General features: G+C 50.2%; 10 protein-coding genes across 10 annotated transcripts; 5 read left to right on the top strand and 5 right to left on the bottom strand.

Annotated features, from left to right (window-relative positions):
* Positions 1 to 10: 10 nt before the first annotated feature.
* On the bottom strand, positions 11 to 4222 carry AUEXF2481DRAFT_38188 (uncharacterized protein). The gene is made up of 2 exons (XM_013489921.1): positions 4088 to 4222; positions 11 to 4025 (listed from the first exon to the last, which is right to left on the bottom strand). Exons 1-2 carry the CDS (start codon positions 4135 to 4137, stop codon positions 407 to 409), a joined length of 3669 nt encoding a protein of 1222 aa, XP_013345375.1. The 5' UTR covers positions 4138 to 4222; the 3' UTR covers positions 11 to 406.
* Positions 4223 to 5031: 809 nt separating this feature from the next.
* On the bottom strand, positions 5032 to 6022 carry AUEXF2481DRAFT_63973 (uncharacterized protein; the record flags this gene model as incomplete). The annotated part of the gene is made up of 2 exons (XM_013490027.1): positions 5032 to 5826; positions 5882 to 6022. The coding sequence occupies 2 exons, from the start codon at positions 6020 to 6022 to the stop codon at positions 5032 to 5034; spliced, it is 936 nt and encodes a 311-aa protein (XP_013345481.1).
* A 740-nt stretch (positions 6023 to 6762) lies between these two features.
* Positions 6763 to 7407, top strand: AUEXF2481DRAFT_3465 (uncharacterized protein; the record flags this gene model as incomplete). Its single annotated transcript, XM_013489746.1, has 3 exons — positions 6763 to 6985; positions 7076 to 7155; positions 7252 to 7407. 3 exons carry the CDS (start codon positions 6763 to 6765, stop codon positions 7405 to 7407), a joined length of 459 nt encoding a protein of 152 aa, XP_013345200.1.
* A 472-nt stretch (positions 7408 to 7879) lies between these two features.
* AUEXF2481DRAFT_72921 (uncharacterized protein) lies at positions 7880 to 9504 on the bottom strand (the record flags this gene model as incomplete). Its single annotated transcript, XM_013490049.1, has 2 exons — positions 8989 to 9504; positions 7880 to 8898 (listed from the first exon to the last, which is right to left on the bottom strand). The coding sequence occupies exons 1-2, from the start codon at positions 9416 to 9418 to the stop codon at positions 7880 to 7882; spliced, it is 1449 nt and encodes a 482-aa protein (XP_013345503.1). The 5' UTR covers positions 9419 to 9504.
* Positions 9505 to 9659: 155 nt separating this feature from the next.
* Positions 9660 to 11390, top strand: AUEXF2481DRAFT_27905 (uncharacterized protein; the record flags this gene model as incomplete). Its single annotated transcript, XM_013489847.1, has 1 exon — positions 9660 to 11390. One exon carries the CDS (start codon positions 9660 to 9662, stop codon positions 11388 to 11390), a length of 1731 nt encoding a protein of 576 aa, XP_013345301.1.
* Positions 11391 to 13919: 2529 nt separating this feature from the next.
* AUEXF2481DRAFT_27904 (uncharacterized protein) lies at positions 13920 to 15452 on the top strand (the record flags this gene model as incomplete). Its single annotated transcript, XM_013489846.1, has 1 exon — positions 13920 to 15452. One exon carries the CDS (start codon positions 13920 to 13922, stop codon positions 15450 to 15452), a length of 1533 nt encoding a protein of 510 aa, XP_013345300.1.
* A 344-nt stretch (positions 15453 to 15796) lies between these two features.
* On the bottom strand, positions 15797 to 18513 carry AUEXF2481DRAFT_27903 (uncharacterized protein; the record flags this gene model as incomplete). The annotated part of the gene is made up of 2 exons (XM_013489845.1): positions 15797 to 18319; positions 18370 to 18513. 2 exons carry the CDS (start codon positions 18511 to 18513, stop codon positions 15797 to 15799), a joined length of 2667 nt encoding a protein of 888 aa, XP_013345299.1.
* Positions 18514 to 18729: 216 nt separating this feature from the next.
* AUEXF2481DRAFT_611451 (uncharacterized protein) lies at positions 18730 to 19805 on the bottom strand. The gene is made up of 2 exons (XM_013490093.1): positions 19068 to 19805; positions 18730 to 18904 (listed from the first exon to the last, which is right to left on the bottom strand). Exon 1 carries the CDS (start codon positions 19577 to 19579, stop codon positions 19115 to 19117), a length of 465 nt encoding a protein of 154 aa, XP_013345547.1. The 5' UTR covers positions 19580 to 19805; the 3' UTR covers positions 18730 to 18904; positions 19068 to 19114.
* AUEXF2481DRAFT_3460 (uncharacterized protein) lies at positions 19675 to 20317 on the top strand (the record flags this gene model as incomplete). Its single annotated transcript, XM_013489745.1, has 2 exons — positions 19675 to 20068; positions 20130 to 20317. The coding sequence occupies 2 exons, from the start codon at positions 19675 to 19677 to the stop codon at positions 20315 to 20317; spliced, it is 582 nt and encodes a 193-aa protein (XP_013345199.1).
* Positions 20318 to 21618: 1301 nt separating this feature from the next.
* On the top strand, positions 21619 to 23370 carry AUEXF2481DRAFT_38180 (uncharacterized protein). The gene is made up of 3 exons (XM_013489920.1): positions 21619 to 22225; positions 22274 to 22344; positions 22398 to 23370. Exons 1-3 carry the CDS (start codon positions 21725 to 21727, stop codon positions 23275 to 23277), a joined length of 1452 nt encoding a protein of 483 aa, XP_013345374.1. The 5' UTR covers positions 21619 to 21724; the 3' UTR covers positions 23278 to 23370.
* The last annotated feature ends 36 nt before the right edge of the window (positions 23371 to 23406 follow it).

Raw genomic sequence — 23406 nt, 5'->3', positions numbered from 1 at the left:
AGAAGACGACGATGCTCATGAGATGATTTGTGTTGATACAAGAAAGTTATAACGCCAGACTTATACATGTACGTGATGTGCAGTCGAAAAAAAGTCGTTCTTCCTCCCCCTGGCCGTAAAAATCATTAAAAATCCGCCTCTTCTTCACCTCCAAAATTCCCAAATCTTACTGTCGATATTTCTATGAAGCAGCAGTAGCTTGTTCCTCGACAAGAGACTTTCTCCTCTGATCCTCGGCATCATCATAGCCGTCCGCGCCATCATCCTCTCTCTTCCTCTTACTGGCAACGGCACCCGACTCATTCCGATTCTGATCTTCACTCCTGTCCTGTGAGCCGGAAGCGGAAGCGAAATCCTTGACCTCAATTTCTTCATCCTCTTGCCACTTTCGTTTCCGGCGCTCATGTCAGGCGGCTTGCTGTTGTTGATGAAGTTTATTCTCGTGTAGATTGCCGTTTGGTTTTGACGGTTCGATACTCTGTTTTACTTCTTCTACTCCTCGAGAGGTCTGGGCTTCTTCTTTGGCATCGAGTCCTTGGATTATGGTGCGTAGTTTTCCCATGCTGACGGGTTTCGTCATGAAATCGTCTACACCGGCTAGGAAGGCGCGTTTCTTGGCTTCGGCGTCGCCGACTCCTGTCAAGGCCATGACGGTGCAGCGATCCCATTTGTTCTTGGACTCGAGGTTGCGGATCATTTCGGTGGCGGTGTAGCCGTCCATGACGGGCATGGAAATGTCCATTAGCACCAAGGCGTAAGAAGCAGGGGCTGATGCGTAGGCAGTCACGGCTTCTAGACCGTTTGCTGCGCAGGTGTACGGTCGTTTTAGCTTACGCAATGTCGCGACAAGGAGTTTCATGTTGATTGAATTGTCCTCTACGAGCAAGACCCTGGGAAGATCCGAGTTTTCGCTGCCATTGACTTCTTTGACCTGCGGAGCAGGAGACTTTTGCGGCGACACGGGCGGCGAGGGTGCAGCAGATGCGTCAAAAGTCACGCTGGGCTTGGACTCCGTGTACGTAGGTGGAGGGTCGCTATTTGAGCTGACAAGCGGAGGCTCGGTGAGTTCCGTCACCGCAGACAGCGAAGACGATCTTGGGCCTAGCGTCTCGTTCTCCGTGACGTAGTGTGTTTGCTTCGTACTCTTCAGAGCTGCTGCCAGTGCTCTGGACATCTTTCTCGGTCCAAAGGGCTGATTGATAAAGATGGCGTTCTTTGCCGCGCTCTGACGGACGATAGACGAGGCTGAGATGGAACCCAACACAATCACTGGTGCTGGTCGTTGACTTGGTGACTGCTTTCTCCTTTCCTGCCATTTTTCGTAATCGCCTTCGGTCAAGATGCAAGCGTCAAAGGAGTCAGCACCGTCAGAAACGGACACTGACTCGGTCTGACACTCCAACCATTCCTTACAGGTCTTGGAAGCACTCATCTTGACCATCTTGTCGCGTGCCAGATCTGCGTCAGTCTTCCCTACTGATTTGGAAAGCGCGACCTTGAGGTTGCTTCCATCAGCACGTTTCGGTACCTCGATCTCAGATTCCGCGTCTTCCTCGAAATCGGCTTCGAAAGAGACAACCACTTTGGTTCCTCTTCCAAGCTCACTCTCGAAGTGAATTCGTCCTCCAAAGTCCTTGATGATTTGCTTGACGATAGAAAGTCCTAGTCCAGTTCCGACAGCATGCGTATTCTCCTGCATGAACGGTGTGTACAAGTGGTTGCGCAAATACTCGCTGCCAATACCTTGACCTGTGTCCTCAATAGTCAAAGATACCAGAGCCTTGTTTGGGTCATCTGACTTTCTAGATTGAAGGCTCACGGTAATGGTTCCAACCTTGGTGTATTTGAGCGAGTTGCCGAGTAAGTTGGTAATCACTCTCGTCCAACTTCCAGGCGAAATGTTCAGATTCCAGTTTGCTCGTGGTGTTATGTTTAGTACCACAGCGACTTGCTTTGGAGGTTTGGGTGCGAATTCGTCCTCATCCTCTTGTTTGGCTTTGCTCGATTGGAAGCTCTTTGCAGTGACGGTGGTATCGACCACGTTCTCAGTAAGCATAGCAAGGTCGACCGCACTTGTGACGCCGACTTCGCCCATGTCTGCTGTCTTGAATCCAGAATTTCTGCTAGCGTCCTTGTCCTTCCTGTCCTTTCGCTCGAGGTCTGTAAAGCTGTTGATCTTAGTGAAGTCAAGGATGTTGTTGATTGTATCAAGTAAAGTCTTGCCGGCCATGCTGATAGTGGTCGTCATCTCTTGTTGATAGTTGCTCAACTCGCTCTCTTGCAGAAGCTCCACTCCCGCCAGCACACCGTGCAAAGGCGACCTCAGTTCGTGTGAAACGGAGCTAATGAAGGTAGCCTTGGCTTGGTCCGCAGCAATAGCGTCAAGACGTGACAGCTCAGCCATCAGGCTGTTACTGAAAGCTGCGAGATATGTCACATCCTCGGTCTTGTCCAGAAATCTATTGGGGAAATTGTTCCACACGAAAACAGCGGATCGCCATCTCTCACGCCGACTATCCCACAGTGGCAAAAAGGCGACACTGCGGGGGCCTGAGAAGACTTCGCCCAATGTCATAGCATCGACATACTCGCGGCTGCGACGCTTGCGCGACCGATCATTCTTTGCGTCATCTGAAATGCCGTCAGAAGAGAAATCGGTGCCCGAGCTCGAGCTCAGAGCTTTGCCTTCAAGAAAATTAAACACTTTGCCCATAGGGTAGCGACGAATCAGACTACGGATGAAGGCCTTCGGAAGACTCGAATGCTTGGCCGAGGCATCGAATCCACGAATTGTGGACTTGACCTTTGTGGAAAATCCTAACAGCGCACATTGAGCCTCGGGAGAAATCGGCGATTGCTGTTTTGGTGAATGTGATTCTGGACCTGACGAAGCAGTGGCAGTATCGCTTTCGGGATCGGTAGACGACGACTCTTGGTTCTTGGTCGACTCCTTTGAACGGTGGAAATCAGCATCGATAAAGGCCACACCCTCAACACTCAGAGCCTCCCGCATGAGGTTACTGCCTCGAGCGAAGGTGGTGTTGACTTCGCGACCAAGATCGAAACCTTCATGCTTGTCTGGAGCTAGGCGACCGGATTTGGGAGTTGGCTTAGGAACCTGGATGGCTGTCGGCACAGGTGGTTCGACTCGTTTCACTTCTGTCGGTGTCGGAGTACTGCGTCCGTGAGGAACCTGATCGGCTCGGTATGTCATTCCTAGCTCTTCGTCGGCTCTATCGTTTTGAACCTTCTGCTCCTCAATCGAGTCACGACGCCGGCGGGCACCCTCGCCACGAGATTTCCGACTGTGTGTATCCAGCCACCAATCACGTAGAGAGTCCTTGCCTTCGCTGAAGAGAGCTAGACCTTTGATCAAGCGATCGCCACGCTGTCTCTGCACGGCTGCATGTTTGGCTTCTAGATGGCCCATGATAGTGTCTGCAATATCTTCCATAAAGGTCATCTCTTCGGTGCTGATTCCGAAGCGTGGTCGATCGTCCAGGATGGAGTAGCAACCAACGACCAGACCACTATTGGTTCGAATAGGCACAGATGCGTAGAAGCGTAAGGTTGTTGCAGCCTGGACCAACATGAGCTTTTGCAGCTCAGGGCTCTGCCGCACATCGCTGATGATGTACCAGTGAGGGCTTATGCCATCGGTGTAGTAGTAGGCGTCTTCTTTCGGCTCTTCACGGCGTTCCTTGGTAGTGGTCCATTGCTTGATGCCAGTAACGGAGAAGCCTTGGTCGCGAGGGAAACGGGAGGTACCTAGAAACAGAGCATCGCGAGAACTGTGCACCAAATCTGACTGTAGTGATAGAGTCCTTGTGGACTCTGCCATGATAAATTCCTCCTCTTTCGACACCAACGAGATCATACAGCGTTGGGCCTTCAGACGTAGCGCGCCCAACTGGGCGAAGGCAGCCAGAGCAGTGTCGTCGCTACCGACAGCGACTCTCTCGTTGAGTTCGCCATCACCAAATTGGAGGGCTTTGAAGCTCGACGTGTCGTACGCTTCTAGACATCTGCACAAAACACCATGTTAGCCTGGGCCTCTCCGCATCAGTGGTCGGTGGTCTGGGCATACTTGAAGACTTCACGCGTCCTTGACGTCTCGCTAGCAGTTGGACGCGACATGAGCGCTTTCGATTCTAGGCGTCTCTACACTTGATCGTGAGGCATGAATGAAGCAAAGATGGGAATGTCGTTGTTCCCAGATTTGCCGTTCCCTCCATGCGTTGTGAGACCGCTACAATTCGGCCTAGACCCCGTGGTGCATGTTGAACCTTGCCTCATCGACGATTCGCCGGATTTAGACGGTCTTTATCACTTTTTGCTCGGGACATTTCCATTCTACACAAAAAGGTTCATAACTGCCTGGCCGGTTAAGCAGTATTACTTTCTATTGTCTTATCGCATCTCATGATAGTCTAACTTAGTCAATCGAGTCTCCATCACCTTTTAGGAAGAGCACTCTTCGTCGGATTCGGTTCCGAAAGACCGCGGTCTGGTTTGCGCCACTAGATTTGGTTGTTACTCGGGGCCCGGGCGTCGTTGTGGAACGATCCATTCTAGATGCCGAATCTCTTGACATTCCTACCATACAAGTACACAGGCGGGCCTTCCGGCTCTTGCGATCTTTTTATGGATAGACTGAGAGATATCAGACCGGACCTCTCGGCAGGGGAGGCTTTCAATTAGGCTTCACTCATACAAATTTTGAAGGCTGCTTCAGCAATACCCCAGATCTTGGTCAGAGAACGAACGTGCGAACAAATATTGTGAAGTGTCATAACCGTCGTGTCCATTTTTCAACTATCGTACAGAACCCCTGAATAAATCTCAACCTCGATTAAGGTAGTCTCTCAAGAGCGCTAATACGCCTTGATTTCTTCTTGTCTCCAAAGCCTTATGTGTGTGTAATGCTCTAATGAACCCTCTTGTGTGTCAAACGCCATTGCTCTTTTCCAAAACCATGCTTCGCTTTCTTGCGTGTCGTGTGGATCAGGTAACTTGATCAGAGCAAGTTGTTTACCAGCCGCGACCCTGCATCTTGTCCTTGGAGTCCATGGAACCGCAGTTGATGCCTACGATGGCCTCACCGAGTCCAATGCTGACCTCGGCCAGAACCTTGGGGTCGTTGTAGTGTGTGACGGCCTGAACGATGGCCTTGGCACGCTTAGCAGGGTCACCGCTCTTGAAGATACCAGAGCCGACAAAGACACCGTCGCAGCCCATCTGCATCATGAGGGCGGCATCAGCAGGGGTAGCAATACCACCAGCGGCGAAATTGACAACAGGCAGACGTCCAAGCTGGGCGGTCTCCTTGAGCAGCTCGTACTGAACACCAAGCTCGCGGCCGTAAGCGCGGAGCTCAGGCTCAGACATCTTGGAAGCGCGGGCAATCTGCTGGTTGACAGTCTGCATGTGGCGAACAGCCTCAATGACATCTCCAGTACCGGCCTCACCCTTTGTGCGGATCATGGCGGCACCCTCAGCAATACGGCGCAGAGCCTCACCGAGGTCGCGGCATCCACAGACGAAGGGGATCTTGTAGTCGTGCTTTTCAACGTGGTAGATGGGGTCGGCGGGGGTGAGGACCTCGGACTCATCAATGTAATCGACACCAATGGCCTCGAGGATTTGGCACTCGACAATGTGACCGATACGGGCCTTGGCCATGACAGGGATAGTGACAGTGTCCATGATCTCCTTGATCATGGCGGGATCGGACATGCGGGCAACACCACCATCCTTGCGAATATCGGCGGGGACACGCTCGAGAGCCATGACGGCGCAGGCACCGGCGTCTTCGGCGATGCGGGCCTGAGACGAGTTGTCAGTGACAATGTCTTGGGTAGAGTCAATGACATAGACATACCTGCTCAGCGTTGACGACGTCCATGATGACACCGCCCTTCAACATGCGAGCGAGACCAGCCTTGACGGCGAATGAGGCAACTCCATTGGTGCCGTTGGCGCCATCGTGCTTGCCGTTGGTGGTGGGTAGTGTGGTGGCCATTGTGAAAGATGTGTGTGATGTAGAATGCAAAGAGGCAAAGTGAACAAGATATGCGTGGGAGAAAAAGAGAAGGGTCCTTTCGTTTCCAAGATTTATAAAAGTATATCTCACCAGGGAACTTCGCTCTTCTTCCAGTGACTCACCTGCCTATTAGAGGTATTATTACTCAAGAAAAACACCCAGAGGCGCGGGCGTAGGGCGGCGAACTTGTTGTCCGTCTCGAACGATCCAAATCCCGCCCCGCCTGCCCCGCTGTCGGAAGGCTCGGACCCTGGCTGCAAGAACTACGCCGAACCACGCCGATTGGTTCATAGTAGACGGCTGCAGCCACGAGAATCGCACATCATAGATCTATCAGATCTGACAATACTCTTTGGGGGATTCAATCTGTGACCGATGTTATGGATAAAGCTCATAATAGTGCTTCCTTGTATAAGTAGTCATAGCAACGTCAGACCTGGCTACAATTATTTGGAAACGAATCATGCTGCTATCCAATCCTCGTACTTTTAGCGCACCTTCCTCCGCAATCTGATTACCTTCTATGCGCGGTCCAAGCGTTCGAAGATCTGCGTCATTGACATCCGACGACAATCTGAACAACATCCACTGCCACTTGCACAGCAAAACCCTCACCAAAACGATCCCCATATCAGTCTAATTATCTCTGTGACTCACCAACAAATCACACCACTTAACCTTTCATCTCAAATCAATTACACAACACTCCGTCGGCAAAAATGTCTTTCCTCCTGCACTCGCGCCCATTGGGCATTGGCCTCGGTCTCGGCGCTGCATTCACCTCTTACTCTCTCCTCACACCAAGAAGACATCGCTATGCACTCTGCGATGCCTCTAGCACACTCAACTCATACACGTCCAATGCCAAGGTGCCGGTTGTGAATCGCAGAGGTGGACTCAACCCCAGTGCTGTGCGTCAGGTCTCGAGTGGAAGTATTGCTGGTAAGTTTAATTTTCGGCTTCTTTATGTTTCCTGAGAAACATTGTATATACGAGCACTGCAAAAAGTTTATGTGCTGATGATGTTACAAGGTGTTTTGGGTGGACTGGCGGTTTCACTGTTTTCTAAGCCTTTGGCATTGTTGATTGGACTTTTGATCGTTGGTGTCCAGGTATGTGCTACTCCCTTCCCCTCTCACCTTGCCTGGTTTTCTGCGTCTTTGCTTCTTACACTCCTTTCGCAATTGCTGATCTTGACTTCGAAACAGTTTGCAGAGTCGCAGTTGGGTATCAGTTTGGTGCCTTATGGTCGTATGCAGCGCTACTTTACTAGCATCGATCTGCGCTCGGCTATGCAAGATAATGTGGCTTTTAAGCTGGCCTTTGGCGCCACTTTTGCATTGACTGGATTTGCTCAGTTGTAGAGAGCTTGAAGGATTGCGACAGTCAGTGTACATATGCATATCATAGAGCTTCTCGGCATAAGACAGATTGCAGGAGCTCATCAAAGACAGAGAGTAATGACAACAAGTTCATCATACATCACTTTCGAACGAGAGAATCATCATACTACAGAACTCTCAAGTCGAACGATAGTCTAGCGCAGGTTCATTCATTGAAAGTCTCCAACGATGTTCAGAAAACAATTCTGGTAAGTATGAAGAACGCGACGCTAGTGATAAGAATCTTGAGCACGGGGGTAGCGACTGACAGGATGGCCAACGCTCGTTCTCCTTGAGGCGCGCTGCGATCGCTTTCTCCGTTGGGGATAAGACGGCTCCTGCTGCCTCCAGGCACTTTGTTGTCACCGGCTCCTCTCGATGTAGCGCGGAATTTCGGAGAGCACAAAGGTTTCTCATCTCTGTCCTGATGTGTCTTGGCATCACAAAAGACATCCTAAGTTCTGTAATCGCCATTGATAGTGACGTACTCGTGACTGAAGTCGCAGGTGTAGACTGTGGCCTCGCCAAGTTCTCCCTCCTTGGTGCTCAGCTTGACAAGAATTTCCAAGTCTTCCATCTCCAGGATGGCAGCAGCGCGAGCTTCATCAATAGCCTGGGGCTCGCCGTTGACCAGCAACTTGAGCTCTTCGGAGCCGTCGGCAGGGATGAAAGAGACGGAGGTCTGCTGAGGCTTGATAAGTGTGTTTCCAGGTGCGTAGCCGATGGCACAGAGGATGCGACCCCAGTTTGCATCCTTGCCGTACAGGGCTGTCTTTACGAGAGCAGATGTAGCGATAGAGTTTGCAACGACGTGGGCAGCGGTGTGGGTAGCAGCCTTGGTCACCTTGACGGTAACGAACTTGGTGGCTCCTTCGCCGTCACGAACGATGAGCTTGGCAAGGTCTTCCATGAAAGATGTCAAGACCTTGTTCATCTCCTTGTAGTCGTCTGATTGCCTCTCGAACTTCGCACCAACGAGAGATGCACCCTTGGTAGGAAGTTCGTGAGAGCTGAGGTGGTTAAGGCGAACGGGCTCGGCATCCGGGGCAGCCATGCCGTTAGAGAACAAAGCGACACAGTCGTTAGTGCTGGTGTCACCATCGACAGTAATGCGATTGAAAGAGGAGTTTGTGGCAGTGAATAGGAGAGTTCTCAAGGCAGTCTTCTGGATGGGCGCGTCTGTGCAGATGACACCGAGCAGAGTGGCCATGTTGGGATGGATCATACCCGCTCCTTTGGTCATGCCGGCGATAGAGAAGGTGATGCCAGGGTATGAAGGGAGGGTGAATTGGCGGGAAAGAAGCTTGGGGAAGGTATCGGTGGTGCAGATGGCGCGGGCTGAACGGAGCCAGTGATCGTGGGTGCTGCCCAGAGAGTCAACGAGGCTGGGGATCTTTGCTTCGATACGGTCAATGGGAAGGCGCTGGCCGATGACACCAGTGCTCATGACGAGAGTACGGATGCCGGAGACATCTTGGTCATCTGGAGCGATCTTGACCTCTCCGTCGGCGACGCTTGTCATTGCTTCGACCTCGGCAGTCTTGTCGTAAGGGCTGGGGTTGCGTTTGTTCAAAAGGTCGTGGGTGAGCTTGGCCATGCGCACGGCATCCTCACGTCCACCTTTTCCTGTGACAGCGTTTGCGCAGCCAGAGTTGATGACAACGCCTCTAATGCTCTTGCTCTGATGTTGAAACATGATCTTCTTGCTCACACTGACAGGAGCAGCCTGGAAGTGGTTCTGCGTGGCGACGAGGGCGGCCGAGCATGGCTTCTCCGAGGCAATGAGAGCGAGATCGTCGAATTTTGTGTTTGAGACCTTGACTTGGGCATGTGCGCTACCGACCACGAAGCCTTTGGGATAGGTTCCCTCGGTAGGTACGTATTTGGCCTTGTTGGGCGGGATTGCGCCGTCGGTGGGTGCTGAGTATCGTCGACTTTGCTGGGAAGATAGCGATATCAACCGACGAGCGGCGTTTGATCGGGAGACAGCCATGTTGCTAACTATACGCAATTGATTGGTACGGAATAACAATCGATTGGGAGGGAAAAACAGAGATCGAAACAATGACTGAGTCAAAGTGGATAAGATGGATAAGAGGATAAGAGCTAGCTGCCGATGGCGGCTAATCTTATCAATCTGTGGAGAAGGTCCGCCTAATGTTGCTTCGTTTGTCGGACTTGCTGCTGCTGTCCGACCGAGGTAAACAATTGTCGACCAAGACACAAACAACACGATGCCTAAACGACAGAGGAGCCAGGATGGTGAAGACACGGCTGAAGAGACACAAGAGATGGACGTGGAAATGACGCCTTCCAAGAGAAGGATGATCGAGGCAGAAACACCTTCACGACACACGAATGCGGATACGCCGTCGAAACAGCGCTCCATCCTCAAGTCGACCTTGAAGCAAGAAGGAACCCCTAGATCGCTACGGAAAGTCCTCTTTTCTACTCCAGCCATCGAGAACGCACCCACCAAGGATTCTCCCTTGACAGCGGCTCTCAATGCAGACCGTTCCGCCAGACGCAAAAGCCACAAGAGACTGTTCGACACACAGGAGGAAGATGAATCTATTGTCCATGACACTGGCCTGGAAGACGCTCTGGCTCGCGAGATTCTCGATTCGGAGCAAGACGAGGACCGAGATATGACCCAGGAAGACAGCATCACGGCCACTCCTGGAACTCCGTCAAAGACCGCGAGGCCAAGAGGAAGGCCTAAGGGTAATAAGCGACAAGCGTCTCCTACACCACAGGACATGCCTCCGCACGAGCTGTACTTCTTCCAAAACAGGCCTGGGGGTGTCAAGACGTCGACCAATACCCTACCAAGCAATGCTCTTCTCAACCATGACGATTACTTCGCCAAGCTCAATATGTACAGTGACCCACATGCTGCAGACAAGCACTTCCTAGCCGGTCTGCATGAAAATGCTTTTGACCAATGGCTGTTTGAACTTGAGGAAGGCTTCAACATCTGCCTCTACGGCTACGGTTCGAAGCGTGAACTTCTTCTCGACTTTGCCGACCACCTCTGCCAATCCTCCAACAAGAAGACCAATGTCGTCGTCGTAAACGCCTACTCACCGAACATCTCCGTCAGAGATGTTCTGACTACCATTGCGAAATACTCCCTGCCATCCTCGACAGTCAGTAAACTCCCCCTCCAACCTTTGGCCCTTCTAGACGCTCTCATCTCCGCCTTGACGGCGTTTCCTCCTGCTTCACCTATACACGTCATCATCCATTCGATCGACAGTCCGTTCTTCCGCAAACCGCTATTCCAGTCGACCATCTCAACTTTGGCCGCTCATCCCAATATCTGTCTCATCTCCTCGGCAGATACTCCCACTTTCCCTCTTCTTTGGGACATATCCCAAAGATCATCTCTTCGTTTTCTTTTCCACGACACCACTACTTTTGCTACATATACCGCAGAGCTCGATCCTGTAGAAGAAGTCAATGTTTTGCTCAACCGTAGCGGTCGTCGAATTGGTGGTAAAGACGGTGTGGCATATGTATTGCGCTCGCTTCCGGAGAATGCAAGAAACTTGTTCCGTATTTTGGTCGCCGAGCAATTGGCTCTCGCTGATTCATCCTACGACACACATCCAGGCTCGCCAGATTCAGACAGTATACTTGGCCACTCCGGCGACGAGATGGAAGTGGATCATGGCAACGTCACAAAGCCAACTCGTGGTCGCGGTCGCCCTGCGAAGAAAGCGCCGCCTCCAAAAGTCAAGGCTCACAAGACATCATCCTTTGTTGGTGTCGAGTATAGGACACTATATCACAAGGCTGTCGAAGAGTTTGTCTGTTCATCTGAGATGAGTTTCAGAACTTTACTAAAAGAATTTCATGATCACGATATGGTGGAGAGTAAGAAAGATGGGCTTGGCGTCGAGAGGCTGGCTGTACCGTTCGGACGAGAAGATCTGGAAGACATGTTGCAGGAATTGGTATAGCGAGATAGCTATGAGATTGAAAGACATTTCCACCCCTACACGACCAAATTCATGAGACACATGAAACGAGACATGCATGTCTTGGAGCCAACTTTTTGGAATTCCAAGTGAGGTACGTCTCCAAGATTCTGGCACAGTCTCTGTTTCTCTCATCCTTGCTGTGGATATATAAACAGCCACCTGCCAATATTCCTGCTAACCCAAACGTTCAATCTACATCTACAAACATCATTCATCAATCACATCAACCACTCTACATCCTCAAGCTACACTCAAAAACACAAGCAACTAAGCACACCACAATGACAAAGTCCAAGAACACCAAGAATATCAACAACACCACAATGTCAAAGTCTGAGAACAAGGCCAAGAACACCAAGTCCAAGAATACCACCACGACCACAAACAAAGTCACAACCATCACTACAACCACCACTACAACTACAAACAAGAACACTGGCAATGCCAACCAGACGGGCTATGGCTTTATCGGCGCTTATCAGGTTACCTATTATGGCCGGACTTGATGGAGTCGTTCGATGGTTTGATGTTTCCGTCGCTGTCTGTGGGCAGTTGCTTTTAGACTGGACGTATGATGGGGGACGGCAAGGCTGCTATCTGGAATATCTGATCACGACGAGCAAGGAGTGTGGGCTCTTGTATTTCGGAGTCGTTAACTGGTCGAGGGGACATGTCAGGGGACGATTTGGAGGATGCAAGGTGTCGAATGTGTTGTGAGAGATGGATATTGGGGTTCTCAAAGTTCGGATATATCTGGCTCTTACACTTTGCATCCTTGTATTCTCATGTCCATCTGCTTTGCTTAGAGGTGGAGGATAGTGTCAGTGACAGACTTGAGCATATGAGGAGAACCAAATTTGGCAAATACCAAGACATATTCAAGATAAGTTTACGAGCACGACAAAGATTACACAGCTTCAGACTTACCCTGGAGCCATTGTTGTGACGGTTTACAACATGCAGCTCATTAACAATTATCGCCAGGAATGAGGATAATGCAGCAGTCGCGACTGGCTCCTCGGATGATATGAGAACATCCAGAAGATAGCGACAATGTCTGAGACACAGGTTACAGGTTTTAGGGTGATGCTCTTGAGCAACCATATTTGGCTGTAAACTCGAGCTCTCTTTCAGTACACTCACGTTCTAGATCTGATCTCAGATCGAGAGTTGTCTTTGCGCTGAACACTCGACCGGATCTTCGGCTTTGCATCACACATGTCTTGGTTCGTGCATGTCTCGATTTACGGACAGTCCCACCGTGCTGAATCTATTCAAGGCTAATTTCACGCTACCCTCACACTACTAAATAATATATGAGGATCCGTTGTCCTCATTGTCGATCATCTTATCATCTCCAACACAATCACTACATCAGGCACTTGATACATCATACCTTCTCTAACCCCTCAACTCTATCCAGCTCGTCGACTACAACATCCAAACAACCCAACAATGTCCAACAATCAAGATACGACGTCGCAGCCTCGGAGCAGATCAAACAGCTCGACCGCAAGCGAATGGTCTGTCGGATACACATACTCTGGCGACGAGGATGACCAGAAAATTGCATCCCAGTACAATCCTAATTCGTCTGCCAATTACGAGGAGGAAGATACTGTAGCAGGCGCTGAGGATGATAGAGATGATACACAAGGCTGAGAGCTCGGGTCTACGCCTCTTTGGAACACGTTTGGAAGGCATTTTCTATGCTAAGTTCCAGATTATAACCATGTTTATCTTGAATTGGAGTGGAGACCATGTCAAGTTGTTACGCTTATCCTACTTGGTCTCTTTGAGGCGGAGACGAATGGCTTTAGTCACACGAGAAGAGTGAGAACTTGACAGTTGTTGAGACATTGTCCAGATGGACTTGGCAAGTTGGACCAAGATCACACATAGTCAGCATTGTGTTTGAGTGGTGATCGTGATGACTTGTAAAGGCTCAATAAGAATATACTGCCATTGATTGGGATGAGAGATGGATTTCCAGACAAGAACATCTGAAATATATATGTTTCATGAGCTGGTACGTTGAAGTTGGGAACTTTGCTAACAACGAGTCTCACACAGTGATGTATCATGGGTTCAATAAGTGATACCGCTTCAATGGAATCAGAGATGTCGGTCCATGGATGGATGGAAGTGACTAGACACTTGTTCGCCACGATAATCAAGACCACAAAGGATGTCTTACTCCCTAGGTTTCACATTCTCACGCATGTGGCTCAGAATCGGGTTCAAACACTTGCGAGTTCATGTTTTGAGTGTGTTTGACTCTCGTTTCTGAGTCTATGTTATGCTCGGAGGATTATTCGTGGAGCTTGGCCTTTGAGAGTCAGTATCTCGTCTTAACTCATTGGCCGGATAGTCTGATTTTTCCTTGTCTTGTCTTACATGACTGACATCCCATCAAGTTCCTGTCTCCATGTTTACTATATAGTAGACGATCTTCTCCGTCCAAACCTGAAATCCCAGAACAACGATTATCACCATCTTACACACAATATGGGTGCCAATAACTACTCGCCATACCGCCAGGACTCGGACTCTGACTCGTCCGAAGAAGCAATTGTCAGATATGGAGGATACCAACACTCCGAATCTCGATATGAAGACTTCGAGATGTGGAATTTATCCTGCGCAGATGCCGAACCCGGCTGGTCAGACACCGAAGAAGGACGAAGAAGTCTTGGACGACCCCCTAAGGCAGGTAGGAAAGAGGAGAAGGCCAAAAAGGCAGAAGCGTCCCGCCAGAGAGCTCTCGAGCAAGCGGCCAAACAGCGAAAGACAGAAGCCGAAGACCGTGCCAGAGCCGCTGCTTCCAGAGAGGCAGAACTCATCCGACAAATGGCTGCTACCCAACAGGCAACCAGACTGGCTGCCGAAGCCAATCAAAGAGAGGAGGCTGCCAGAGAGGCAGACGCACTACGACGAAGAGCCATGGAACAAGCAGCCGAATTGCGTAAGAGGGAAGCTGAAAAATGGTCCCGGGAGGCCGCCATTGTGATGGCTGAGGTAGCAGCTAGAATCAGAGCTGACATGGAGTCGGAGAAAAGAAATAAGGAAGCTGAGAAGGCCGTGGTACAAGAAAAAATCAATGAGGAGCGAAGAAAGGAAGACGAGCACAGAAAGAAGAGAGAAGCCAGGGCGGCGTTGGCAAGAAAGGTGATCGAGGAGGAGAGGAGACAAAGAGAAAAGTACATCAAGGAGTGGAAAGCTGAGCAAGATCTGGCAAAGAAGAAGGCTGATGAAGAGAGAAGAAAGAAGGAAGAAGCCGAAAAAGCTGTCGAAATCGCCTTGAGACCATTCGAAGCAGGAAGAAGAAAGAAGCTGGCTGGACAAGAAGAGCTGAGAAGGCAAGAAGAAGAAGCCGACCTAGCTGAAGTTAGGAAGCGGTCTTTGCAGGAGTGGGAAGTAAACCGGGAAAAGACGGCCGAGGAAGCTGTAACTGCAGAGCCACGTGCAAAGGAAGAAGAAGCGAATCGAGCCGAATCGACTGAAACACACTCGGACGACGAATGGGGGAAGCAGGTAGCTAAGAGAGCTGCTCTTCGAGCCGAAGACGCCCAGAGAATGACAGACGAGAAGACTGCACGGAACTGGAGACGAAACGCCGCCAACAGATCTCTCCACGACACTCTCGACAACGCCGATATCGAAAAGACCGACCGCGATGAGAAGTATGCCCTCTCGAGAAAGGACATCACTTATGACCTCGACGAGATCAAGACTGTCCTGGAGTTGCTCGCTGACAAGATGAGATCTGATGCTCTCCAGGATCAATTATTCTTGACTCAACGTGCATCTGACCAGCAGGAGACGACTCCACCTTACGATCTGGGTGGAGAACGAACGCCCACAGTCAGGGTACTGACAGCCAGAGATCACAGAAGAGAGTATGCCGCTGATCAAGCAAGGCGTGACGATTATGATCTTCTGATCTTACGTGATGAAGAGTATCGAGTTACTGCCATGGATCAACTATGGCATAGACGATCTAAACCAGCTGGCTGGTCTAGAGACTGTAACATGATCTAGAGAGAAGATCGATATTGGGGACATGTCTTCCTTTGTCGGAGTTATGGAGTTTATACTATAGAGTTTAGAAGTTAAAGCTATGAATTATGAGTCATCAATCATTTCATGCGAATGTTTCCTCAAAATATACCGGCTGTCGCACACTGCGTGAATGTATTTTCGACATGAAAGATGCCCGCGGAAAGCCATGGATGAGATTATGTCTTCGATACTATCGCAGTCCATGACTATGTGTTTACAGACGTATCGGTAATGTAAGAATAGGAGAAGAGAAATCATCATTTCTTTATCTCAGAAGATCATCTAGTCTAATCAAGCGCGGAAGAAGGGCCAGCTCCTCACTTTCAATGGACATATCTGATCGTGAAAGGTACAGTCCCGGCACTATCGTAGTCGTCGGGATTGGTTGCATCTCCAAAGATCCTCAAGGCCCGGACCAAGATGGAGTAGGTGCCGGCAGGCACTCTGCTGCCGTCATCGAGGACACCGTAGAAGGCAGTACTCCAAGCATTTGCTCTAGGTTGATAGAGCGTGGGTGTACCGGCGATAGCACCGAGAGTCTTGACGCCGAGAATGGTGGTGGTGTTGCTGTAAGTGCCATAAGTGCCGTTCGAAGGAAGGAGATCAGCACGAATCAGCGATGAACCCATGACGAGGCCGATTCTCAGATTGGGGACTAGAAGACCGGTTGAATTGCTAATGGTATCATTCACAGTGGCATTCGCGAGTGAAATAGTGAAGACGGTACCAGGATCCAAAGGGACGAAGGTGTTGTCAGAGGTACTTGTGATGTATGGGTATCCAGTGCTAGGGTCGAGAACAGTAGCATCCTTGAGCGAAGATGCGATACCGGCGTAAGGAAGGTTGAGCGAATCACCGTTGGTACCGTTGATAGTAATGAAGCCTGAGTAAACAGGAATGCGAGCGGTCGCAAGGTTCTCAGGAGGAGACAGGGTGACAATGACGACCTCGGACTTGCCAGCCGCAACACTAATGCTACCAGAGCTGAAGTGTACACTAGCGCCAGAGGTGACGAGATCCGGAGGGAAGGTCTGAGGCTGGGTGCTGCCATCATCGGGAAGAGTGTAAGCAGTGGCAGCGTTGACGTAGTCGAAGTTGTAAGTGATGTCGCTGCTACCACGGTTGGTGATGGTGAAGTTTGCCTCCTTGACAAAGTGTGCTGTATCGTTGAAAGCGAGGTTGGCTACGTCAAGGACGGTGGAAGTGTAGACTGCGGCATAGGCATCGACTTCACCGCCACCCTGTTGTACGACAGGAGCCAGGTAGTCATAAGTAGTCGTGCCGTCGTTGAAGGTGACGGGATGGCCGGTCGTACCGAGAATGGCACGAATGGTGTAAGCGTCAAGATCAGGGCGTGCCTGCTTCATAAGTGCGACAACACCAGCAACGAATGGAGTGGCCATAGAGGTACCAGACAGGACTCCGTAACCACCTTGTGCAAGAGGGAGAGTAGACAGAATGTTACCGCCAGGGGCAGAGATCTCCGGCTTGACGTAAGCCTCATTGGTAGGGTTCCACATGGTGAAAGTGGACATGTGTCCACCGGTGACATTGTTGGCAGGGCTCGAGAAGACAGTCAAATCGCCGGTGATGGTGACCTGAATAGCGGAACCAGCTGCAAGAGTGGCAACCCAAGAAGCACCTTGCTCAGCGGAGACCATGGCTGCTCCGAGGATGTCGGGATCAGTGACACTCGCGGAGGTGAGACTGGGAGCATTGTTGTAGAACATGATGTACTGTGCTCCAAAGGCAGCAACGTTTGCAGCCTTGGTGTCGAAGGTGCAAGTGCCACGACGAATAAGGACAAGCTTGCCGGCAAGATCGGGAGTGTTGGCGGGAAGAGGCTCACAGGCATCACCTGGGATAGTGCTGTCCTCGCTGACGGCCCAAAGAGGAAGACTGATGTTAGGCATGCCAATAGCAGCTTCCAGGTAGCCAAACTGGCCGGTGGTCGAGTTGTCGACACTGTAAATACCGTAGGTAGTAAAGACAGGAGACTCAATGTTGTCGATAGAGCCAACGGCGATAACACCAATACCATCAGCGGCAGATGAACCATAGAACAGACCCTCAGACCCATCATTACCGGCAGCAAGAGTGCAGGGGGTACCAGCTGCGACAATACGGGAGACAACGACAGACCATGGCTCTTCAGTCCAGCCGTTAGCACCACCGATACTGGCAGTGATGATATCGGCTCCCTCTTCATAAGCACGGGTGAAGGCATCAATCAGAACGTCATCTCCAGAGCTTCCGGAGCATCCAAAAACTCTGTAAATAGCGAGGGTGGCATCTGGTACAACACCAGTGAAGTTGTAAGGGTTGGGACCGGCAGCGACGATACCAGCGACGTGGGTGCCGTGATCATTACATGAAGAGTACGGATCGGGGTCGGGCACAGGTGTGTTTGTACCATCGTAGTCATCACCAACCAGATCATAGCCATATGCGACCTTGCAGCCAGGACCGAAACAACCGCCAAGAGCAGGGTGGAGATAGTCAATACCAGTATCGATGACGGCAACCGTGGTGCCATTTCCGGTCAAGCCTTCAGCGTGCAGTCTGTCGACGTGACCCATAAGATGCGTAGAGAAGACATCAGATGACCCAGTGGAGTTAGAACCGTTGACGTAAGGCGCGGTCACAAAGTCCTGAGTGTCGTACAGAGAGATGGGCCAGACCTTACGGACGAGAGGCATAGCTTGGATGTCCGAAGCAACTACTGTCTGGTCGAGACCTGAATCAACATGGAATGAAAGACCTTTGAAGAGAGAAGAAGAAAGATCCATGCGGTGAGTTGGATTCATCTTCTTGTCTGCAAGCTCGGAGTAGAAGCTCGACTTGGTCTATTAAGGATGTTAACGGCCAGTTTCACAAGTGGAAGCACACAACATACGTCTGAAGCAACAGACATAACATCTTCGAATTCGACAATGTATCCGCCAGGGACAACATTGCGCTGCTTTTTAGCACCATTGTCTGTGACCGCAGAAAGAACGGAGGGGGCGAGAGCCAAAAGAGTGGCGATGTTGAACAACATCCTGTGATGAATGAATGGACTTGAGACCTTGGAGCTGCACAAACACCTACCTACAAGGCAACCTTTATATACCATATGCCAGCATGTCTTATCTCCAGCTCTCCTTCCCAAAGAGGGAGTTCACCAAGAGGGGTTTGTGTTCAACGAGGTAACCATAAAAGCTGCATGTTGCAGGAGGCGAGGGCCAAGGGGCGCCAATCGTAACCTAGATGCAGTATGACCCTGGACGATGGTGATATCTCATGGAGACATGGGCTCATGAGCCTACGTTGCCACAGCAGAGGGTCTGGAGGCGGTGCTCATGCTTTCTCTGAGGTAATTGATAGATTGAGGTGCATCTCCTAGCGTAATGTCTTTGATGAAAGCGACTTGGCAAGCGGCAGTCCGATGACTGCACAGCAAATAGCATGAGCGGAGGACACAAAGTTGGGTGCGAGGACGGCAGCAAACATTTGATGGAGTGTAGATCAGGAGGGCAATTAGTTGAGATTGAAGACGCACTGTCTATCTCAAGTCTTGGCCAGGAACAGATAAGGAAGGAGACAAGCACTTACGCACGAGAGCTTTTGTCGGAAAAGATCATTTGACAGAGTAGGCAAGTTCAGCATGGACGGCAAGCCTGCAGAGAGTTTGATTTACGTGAAGTGATGTGGTGGCCATTGGCAGTCCTAGCATCGCTGTCTGCGGCCGAGGAAGAGCGTGCTCCCGCGTGCTTGATGGCGAAGCGGAAAGCTCCGATGCTTAATGCATGCTGGCCGGGCTTGCAGATCAGTGGAGGGTGTGCATGTCGAGGCGAGGGCATGTAGAGATTCGGAGCAGCACATGGACGAGCCGCAGAACTCATCAGACATCCACCCTGTTCTCTGGTGAGCTGGAGGCTTGGATAAGAAGCGGGCATGAGGCAGTACCTGCTACTGATGCTGACCTTTCCACAGACCGTTGTCGGAGTTGGAGAGGTTCGCTGACGTATTTCTCGGGCCGGACGCGATTCCCCACGCGTGCACCAACCAGCCAGATTGCGGGTGATAGCAACATAGCTCTCCTCGTCGCAATCAGTCACATCCATCTGGAAACATCGTTTGTTGTTGATAGAGACATGGACAGATCTAGTTCAGCAGCCTTCTTCGCGACATGAGATAGTCGCCATTCATCACTCTCATCATGGAAGAGCGACGAGTTGCTTCATTCAGCATCGACGTGTTCGCCGACAAGGCTAACGCCAAAGACGTCGTCACTGGCATCCTCCATACCATTTTCTGGTATCGCATCTTTGCCAACTTGGAGCCCTCAACACATGATGTGCTTGATGTCCCGATACCCTGGATCCAAGACGTTGACCTGCAAACACTTGTTGAACAGCGTGTCGATCAGTTTGTCCGCCAAATCGACGCCGACTCAAACGATCAGAACCAGAACACTCGTGGCCAGATTGTTGTACAGTTCAGTGAAAGAGAACGTAGACGCAAGAAGGGTTGGTTTGGACAAAAGGATGAGGACTTGGTCTGGGAGACGTGGACGCTCAACATCGCTCTCGCGTCCCCACGCACTCATCAAGGTCAGTGACCTTGCAACTAGATCTCATCCTATAACTGTCTGAGACTAACGCGTATGTGTAGAAGCTACCACATCCCGACGAGCTATTGAGCGATCCCTCAACAACGCTGTTTTGAAGATCACCGACATCGTCCAGCAAAACAAAGACCACGTACCACCAATTACCACTCAAGACACAAACACCTTCCCCTACCACATCCTTGTCAATCCCAAGAACGATGGTTGGGGCCAGCGCATGGGCATTTTCTAGAAGAGGCTCAAAGATTATTGGCATACAACATATTGATCAACTCTTTCATCTTCAAGTCTGCAAGCTTGTGCATACTCGGGCGTAGCCGATGCGTTCGAAAGTGCAAGCAAAAGGCATGGCTTGAGAGCCACCGCTCACCATTGAGACCCGGACACTCACTCTCGCTCTGGTCGTTCAACCTTACAGATCAGTCTCAGTTGCAATCACTCTTCACCTACGACAACCGTGAGAGAACAGGAAGTCAATGAACGGAGCGCCCATGCTATCAGCAGTGATAGTTGCATGTCGACTCACGGCTTGCGTTCTCTTTGTGGCATCGCCCGGCTGGTGGGACCTGAGCTGTCCTCGATCGTTGCAGAGTGTCTGCCACAAAACCATATACGCTAAAGCTAAACTTTCATCCATCAATGGTGAGATGGCCGAGCGGTCTAAGGCGCCAGCTTAAGGTTTCACCAATACGCTGGTCCGAAAGGGCGTGGGTTCAAATCCCACTCTCATCAACATCTCTTTTGCTTCTCGTACATTTACCGCTGCTACAACAGCAAGGCGCTTTTTGTACCGGAGAGATACGAAGTTTCAATCTGGACGCTAGATTTGTAGAGAACTTCAGTTTGCGTGAAGCCAGGCTTCGTCAAGAATTGCAAAGCTTGGCTTGGCAGTTTTGTGCACGTGCACAAAATATCTCACCATCTACCAAGGTATCTTCTACCCACCTCGTTCGGATCTCTGATACTATTTGCTTGCTTCAATTTCCAGATCTTGGATCACCCTGGCTTTTACCGACCGTAGTGCCCGAGAGACATGATAATGGAGGCATTCACAATTTCAATTTGTGCGAAATCTGGCAAATGGGGCTACCCTGGACTTTCGTTCAACTTGCTATCTCGCACGCTTCGTTACATTCTGGGACTTCCATCTAGCATATCATATGATAATAAATATTGATCAAGTATTTTACAGCTTCTCGACGGTGTCACATCGTCAACGCGACCAGTTTTGAAACTCGCAAGATATAGACATAATTCTGCATGAGCGGCGATCCAGCCAATAACCTCTTGCCTGCTCTCGAAGCTAGTACAACACTTGAAATCCCGATCCTGACATATCTGGAATAAGACAAGAAAGAATGTTTCATAACCCGACCAGAGAGTAATATAAAATTGCTCGTCGAGGTCATTCAAATCGTCATCACGTATCTATGATGAATGGAGCACAAAAATCTCGGTCTCGGGCCCGAAACCTAATTTCCGCGGGCTTTACTAAGTACCGTCTTGGTGGGCATTACTCCCCCCCGAACGGGGACACGACCGAGCATTATCAAAAACCGCAATCCTACATCATAGACGTTCGATCCTTCAATGCCTCATATAAAGCGAGTCTCCTATAGTGAAGCTGTTGTATCTCATCATGAACATTGTGCGCCCGAGATCTATACTACAGACGCAACTTTACTGTCAGAATAGCACAAGAGCTGTTACATTGTTTACAACGACAAGATCATCATTACTATCAGCATATAACAAGCCATCCATCTCGAACTCTACGATTTCCAAGACAAGATCATTCTCGTCACAGGCCATTACAACACAAAACACGATCATGCATCACGTTCTGATTGTCGGCGGTGGCCCAGCTGGTTCCAGCACAGCTTTCTGGCTCGCAAAAGCAGGTTTCAAAGTCACAGTCGCCGAACGCTCAACAGTTGAGCCATACGGGCAAGGCATCGATATCACAGGAGAAGCAGTCGATGTTGTCAAGAAGATGGGTTTATGGGATGAAATCAAAGCCAACACGACCGGCGAGAGTGGATTTGCTATGCTTGATGATGCGGGCAAAGAGATTGGAAATACAGGTACGAATGCTGTGGATAACAGCAAACCTGCTTTTTCACCGACGAACGAGATTGAGGTATGTTTTTCGTGATTTATAGGTGGTCTATTGCTAAGGTTCTTCCAGATCATGCGTGGTACTTTGACCAACATCATCGCGGATGCTGCAAAGAAACATGGTGCTGAGTACAGATACGGGCAAGGTTTCCGAGACCATCTATCGGCTCAAAGAGAAACTGACAGATAATCAGATGCACCGTGACAGATATACAGCAAGATGAGAACTCTGTGACAGCCACCCTCTCTGACAACGGAAAGCCAGAAACCTTTACCGCCATAATCGGTGCAGATGGAGTAGCATCTCGAGTCCGAAAGCTTACATTCGACGAGTCCTTGACCAAAGATTGCTTCAAGCAGACTGATACTTACGTAGCCTATTTCTCCATGGATGTAGATCCCAAAGACCACACAAGCTATTCAATTCTACAGCATGCAAACAAAGGTCGCGTTCTCTGGATACGACCAATCGATACAAATGGGACTCGCACCTCAGGCTACGTCATGGTAACCACAACTGATGGAGCAGAACTCAACCAAGCAGCTCGCCACGGTACCATCGAACAACAGAAAGCCCTGCTCGAAAGACTCTTCGAAGGTGTGGGTGGCATCAGAGACAGAATAATTGGCGGCATGAACGCCTCCACAGACTTCTACTTCACCAGAGTAGTGCAAGTAAAGCTCGACACCTGGCACAACAACCGTTGCGGCTTAGTAGGAGACGCCGCATACTGTCCCTCTCCCCTCACAGGTCAAGGCACCACAATGGCCGTACTAGGAAGTTACATGATCGCTGGAGAACTCATCGCCAACCCCAACGATCCAGCAGCAGCGTTTACGAACTACAAGAAGAAATTCGGAGTCTTTGCAGAAGAAGAAGGTGCTATTCCTCTAGGAGGCAAAGCACCCAAACTGTTCTGTCCGCAGTCTGATACGGGTATATGGATCATCCGTTCCATCTTTGGCGTTGTGGCTAGACCTGGTGTGCAAAAGTTTTTTGCATCGCTGCCTTCGTTGCCTAGCTTTGGTTTGGGAAGCAAGAAGTTTGAGCTGCCTGATTATGAGTCCTGTTAACGTTAAGAGGCGCCAGGCGGTATTTGAGCTTACTCATATACAATAGAACAATTTCGACAGTGTAATACACGTTTCTTGTGTGCTGTAAAAAGGCATGATCATTTGTTGATTTGATGGGTTGGCTGCCGA

Source organism: Aureobasidium subglaciale (genome assembly GCF_000721755.1).
Source record: "Aureobasidium subglaciale EXF-2481 unplaced genomic scaffold scaffold_6, whole genome shotgun sequence".
Classification (NCBI taxonomy): domain Eukaryota; kingdom Fungi; phylum Ascomycota; class Dothideomycetes; order Dothideales; family Saccotheciaceae; genus Aureobasidium; species Aureobasidium subglaciale.
The sequence above is the reverse complement of the archived record's forward strand: the minus strand, read 5'-3'. Positions and strand labels throughout refer to the sequence as shown.